The sequence below is a fragment of the Eimeria tenella genome, genomic scaffold, assembly GCF_000499545.2.
Source record: "Eimeria tenella Houghton genomic scaffold, Eth_scaff4112, whole genome shotgun sequence".
NCBI classification, from domain to species: Eukaryota; Apicomplexa; class Conoidasida; order Eucoccidiorida; family Eimeriidae; genus Eimeria; species Eimeria tenella.
In genome coordinates this window covers 1-4712 of record NW_013545027.1, presented here as the reverse complement: position 1 = coordinate 4712, position 4712 = coordinate 1, and the positions used below count along the sequence as shown (strand labels likewise).

Here is a 4712-nt window from a genome sequence, read left to right as displayed (position 1 = left end):
ACGCGTTGCCGCCGCCGCCGCCGCCGCCTCCGCCTCCGCTGCTGCTGCTGCTGCTGCTGCTGCTGCTGCTGCTGCTGCTTGCCTGGACTTGAGGGGCGCAGTGATGCGAGTGGGGTTTGCTGCCAGCAGCACGAATTGGAGACAGCCAAAATTTGTCTCCAAAGAGCGCCGTAGCGCGTGCTGCGCGGCTTCGCCCAACACGTCTGCGTCTTGCAAAACCACCACTGCGCGCAAACCCTAAACCCTAAACCCTAAACCCTAAACCCTAAACCCTAAACCCTGGGTGGGGGTCCTGGGACGAAGCCCAGGACGCGGAAACATGAAGTCTCTTGTGGGCACAGTCCGCAAGGAGACAACGAGCGACCGAGGAACGCAGAAAGAACCCTAAACCCTAAACCCTAAACCCTTAACCCTAAACCCTAAATCCTTAACCCTAAACCCTTCCCAGCAGCAGCAGTGGATGGCCACCGCTGGGTCGAATCAACCCTAAACCCTAGACCCTAAACCCTAGACCCTCTGGGGAACCAGGTGTTCGAGCCCAGCTTCGCGGTCCGTCTCCAACCCCCCCACCCAAACCCTAAACCCTAAACCCTAAACCCTAAACCCTACCTTTAAACCTCTTTTGCCGCTTCGCAGTTGAAAAGAAACTGGAGGCGAGAGCAGCCTGAGGCGCTGCCTCCACTAAACCCTTAATGACCGCCTGCACTATGGCTTTGTCTCTCAGCCCGAACTCCGTGCAGGACACTGCGCGAAACCCTAAACCCTAAACCCTAAACCCTAAACCCTAGACCCTGGGCCTAGGGGCTGAAGTCGAAGAGGCACAGGGCCAGCGGCCGCGAAAACGCATTCAGGGGGAGAAGGCAGCCAGCAGCAGGCAGCTAAAAAGCACCAAACCCTAAACCCCAAACCCTAAACCCTACACCCTAAACCCTAAACCCTCACGAATGGTGTGGCAGCTGGACTGGCATAATGTCGCCTCCGCATTGCTCTCCTTTTCCACGAACGTCTCAACTCGAACCTGCAGCGCTCATCAGACCCTAAACCCTAAACCCTAAACCCTAAGCCCTCGTGTCCCTAGTCAGCTTCCTCCCCAAAGCCAGCTGCTGCGAGCTCTACTTTAAATCCACTTTCATTTTTATATATGTATATAAATACATTTATGTATATATATATCTATACATTTATTATATGGATATATAATATGTAAATATATAATATATATATACGCGTACAACCTTACACATTTTTACATTTAAATAATATTTATTTATAAAAGCCTCCACTGATTTTATTTGTCTTTCTTTTAAGTTCAAAAGGCCCAAAGAAAAACCCACAGGGGCCCCCTAGCCACTTCCCGAGGGGCCCCCAGTGACCCCTATAAGACCCAGTGGGCCCCCAAGAAGCACCTGGGGGCCCCCTTGGGGCCCCTGTGGGGCCCCTTCTAAAGCCCTTGTGGGGCCCCTTTTGGGACCCCAGTGGGGCCCCCAAAAGGGACCCGACAGGGCCCCAGTGGGGCCCCTGTGGGGCCCCCTACGGGGACTCTGGACCCCCTGTGGGTCCCCTGGGGGCCCCTCTGGGGCCCCAGGGCCCCCCTTTGGGAAAGATGGGGGGCCCCCTGTTGCATGCACCCAAATATATATAGGGTACTAACAGTGATGGACTATTTATGTTTATGGAATATATATATATATACATATACATGATATATATATGTATATATGCAAATGTATGTCTATATGTTTTTACATATAGGTATATATTTACTTGTAGCTTGAGCCCCAAACCCTAAACCCTAAACCCTCGCCTGCCCTGTCTATTTGCTGCCAAACGCTTCTCGCCCCCTAAACCCTAAACCCTAAACCCCCACGCACCCTGCCTGCCTCCTCCGTAACGCTTCTCGCCCCCCAAACCCTAAACCCTAAACCCTAAACCCTAAACCCTAAACCCTAAACCCTCGCGCACCTTGTCGACTTCTTCGCCAAACACTTCCCGCAGCAAGGCCAAAACCCTCGTTTTCTTGCCAGCCCCGCTGGGCCCATAAAGCAGCAGGTGGGGCGGGGCCTCGCTGGCTGCGAGCTAGGGTTTACACACGTCCCACACCAAACCCTAAACCCTAAACCCTAAACCCTAAACCCTAGACCCTTGGGGTTGGTGCAGGCAGCGGGGGTGCAAACTCGGGCAATAAACCGTCACGCGCGCATCAAACTCAGGCTGGGAGAGGACTCAGGGGTTGCGAAGGGAAGACTAGGGTTTAGGGTTTAGGGTTTAGGGTTTAGCGTTTGGACACACGCTGCGGAAAAGGGGAGTGAGGTGTTTGTGGCACTCCAAGTCGTCGAGGCACCGCGGCGCGTGCTTGTCGACCCACAACATCCTGCCTAAACCCTAAACCCTAAACCCTAAACCCTAAACCCTAAACCCTACAAGATGCAGCTGGCCCGCCACCTTCTCTGGGGCTCCGCGGCGGTCACCGCAGTCTCCGCAGCTCAAATTAATAGGAAGAAAATGCCACCAACGCTGCTGCTGCTGCTGCTGCTGCTGCTACTTCTGCTCTGCTGCTGCTGCTGCTGCTGCTGCAGTTGCTGCTGGGTAATCTCAAGGCGCGTACCTAGCAGCTGCAGCAGCAGCAGGAGCTGCAGCTCTTAACAATGGCAAGCTTTTTGACTAATACTTTATTGCTGCTGCTGAGCTTCCTAACTGCTACTGCTGCTGCTGCTGCCGTTTCTGCTGCATGCGGGGGGTGTTGCGGTCGGTGGTCTCTGAAGCTGTCTAAACCCTTAAGAAGAATTTATAAACCCTAGGCCCTTTTCTGAGGCATTTAAGAGTATTAAACCCTAAACCTCAAACCCTCAAACGTAAACCCGAAACCCTAAACCCTCTCCCCCGTCATCAGCTTGACCCTTGTCTTGGGGAGGTCGCGTTGCCCAGCCTTGGAGCTGCCATACACACCCCTCAGACCCTAAACCCTAAACCCTAAACCCTAAACCTTGAACGGTTTGCCCAAAACCCTAAACCCTAAACTCTAAACCCTAAAGCCTAGACGCACTTCAAACCCTAGCAAGAGATGGAGAGGGAGGCGTCCCCTGCTGCTGACGGCCGGCCGGTAAAGCTGCAGAAAATCGAAGAAGCAGCAGCAGCAGCAGCAGCATCTGAAGCGGAGCCAGCAGCAGCAGCAGCAGGGGACAGCCCGGGCCGCGGCAGCAGCAGCAGCGACGCCCCTGCTGCTGCTGCTGCTGCTGCTGCTGCTGGCGAGACTGACTGCAGCAGCCCGCGCAGCCCTCGCAAAGACGCCTCCCCGCGCCGCAGCAGCAGCAGCAGCAACGGCAGCAGCAGCAGCAGCAGCAAAGAAGTGGAAGCAGCATGGGCTGAGACAGAATATAAAAACTGGAAAGTAAATGCTCAAGTGCTTTATGATGTGCTGCTGTGTGTCCCTTTGGAGTGGCCCGCCCTCACCGTGCAGTGGCTCCCAGGCCTTACGCCGTGCGGCCCAAACCCTAAACCCTAAACCCTAAACCCTAGGCCCTTGGTGTCTGACGAGAGATTGCTGCAGAGGGGGCTGATTGCACCAGCGGGAGGTTGCTTGGCTGCTCTGTAGGCGAGGGCGTAATTTACGGTTTAGGACTTAGGGTTTGGGGTCTAGGGTTTAGGGTTTAGGGTTTAGGGTTTAGGGTTTGTTGGTGCAGCTGCTCTAGCTCGTCCGTGGTGAAGCAGCGGCTGCTGACGGCGACCCACACAAACGGCGCGGAAGATGACGCGCTGCTGGTGCTGCAGGCAAGTGAGGGTTTAGGGTTTAGGGTTTAGGGTTTAGGGTTTAGGGTTTAGGGTTTAGGGTGGAGGGTGTGGGGCTCGGGGCCAGAACTTGGGGTTCAGAAGGATTTGGCCTCGTAGAGTACGACAGAGATCTAGGGTCCAGGGTTTGGATATTTGCGGCAGCTAGGAGGGTTTATGCTTTAGGGTTTAGGGTTTAGGGTTTGGGGTTTAGGGTTTGTGATTCAGGTGGAGCTGCCTGTTGGCCCCTTTGACGACACGCAAACAAATGAATACAAAGAAAGAGGCGGTCAGACTGCAAACCCTAAACCCTAGGCTGCCGGCTTTCCCCGAGGATCAAGGGTTTAGGGTTTAGGGTTTAGAGTTTAGGGTTTAGGGTTTGGGGTTTGTGGCGCAGACTACGAGGGTTTCCACTACGGCCTCTCTTCTTACAAAACAAAAGTGGTCAAGAGGCTTCCTCATCCTCAGGAGTCCAACTGGTGACCTTAAACCCTAAACCCTAAAACCTAAACCCTTGTTTTGCCAGAATGCGGTGCCTCCTGCACTTGGGTTCCAGAATTAGGGTTTAGGGTTTAGGGTTTAGGGTTTATGGTTGTGCAGCGCACGGTACATGCCCCAGCAGCCGTCTATAGTTGCAAGCTGCGCCGTCGACGGCAGAGGTCTGATTTCTAAACCCTTATTTCTAAACCCTAAACCCTAAACCCTAGGTGCAAGCTTCACCGTACTCAGCAGTTGCTGGCTCTACGCTGGACGGCCAGGTCGAGGGTTTAGGGTTGAGGGTTTAGGGTTTAGGGTTTGCGTCTTCGCAGTTCTGCTATATGATCTGGAAGCCCCCGGTATCTGCGAGGGGCCCGAAGCGAGTCTAATTGGAAACAAAGGCGAAGCGTGGGTTTAGGGTTTAGGGTTTAGGGTTTAGGGTTTAGGGTTTAGGGTTTAGGGTTTGGGGT

General features: G+C 54.1%; 2 protein-coding genes across 2 annotated transcripts; one reads left to right on the top strand and one right to left on the bottom strand.

Annotated features, from left to right (window-relative positions):
* Positions 1 to 609: 609 nt before the first annotated feature.
* On the bottom strand, positions 610 to 1624 carry ETH_00043000 (replication factor c, putative; the record flags this gene model as incomplete). The annotated part of the gene is made up of 3 exons (XM_013379873.1): positions 610 to 744; positions 943 to 1018; positions 1535 to 1624. Coding segments are annotated over 3 exons (301 nt in total), but the record flags the coding sequence as incomplete, so codon positions are not given.
* A 1437-nt stretch (positions 1625 to 3061) lies between these two features.
* On the top strand, positions 3062 to 4650 carry ETH_00042995 (WD domain, G-beta repeat domain containing protein, putative; the record flags this gene model as incomplete). The annotated part of the gene is made up of 6 exons (XM_013379872.1): positions 3062 to 3477; positions 3681 to 3768; positions 3994 to 4054; positions 4163 to 4244; positions 4366 to 4424; positions 4575 to 4650. Coding segments are annotated over 6 exons (782 nt in total), but the record flags the coding sequence as incomplete, so codon positions are not given.
* Positions 4651 to 4712: the final 62 nt, after the last annotated feature.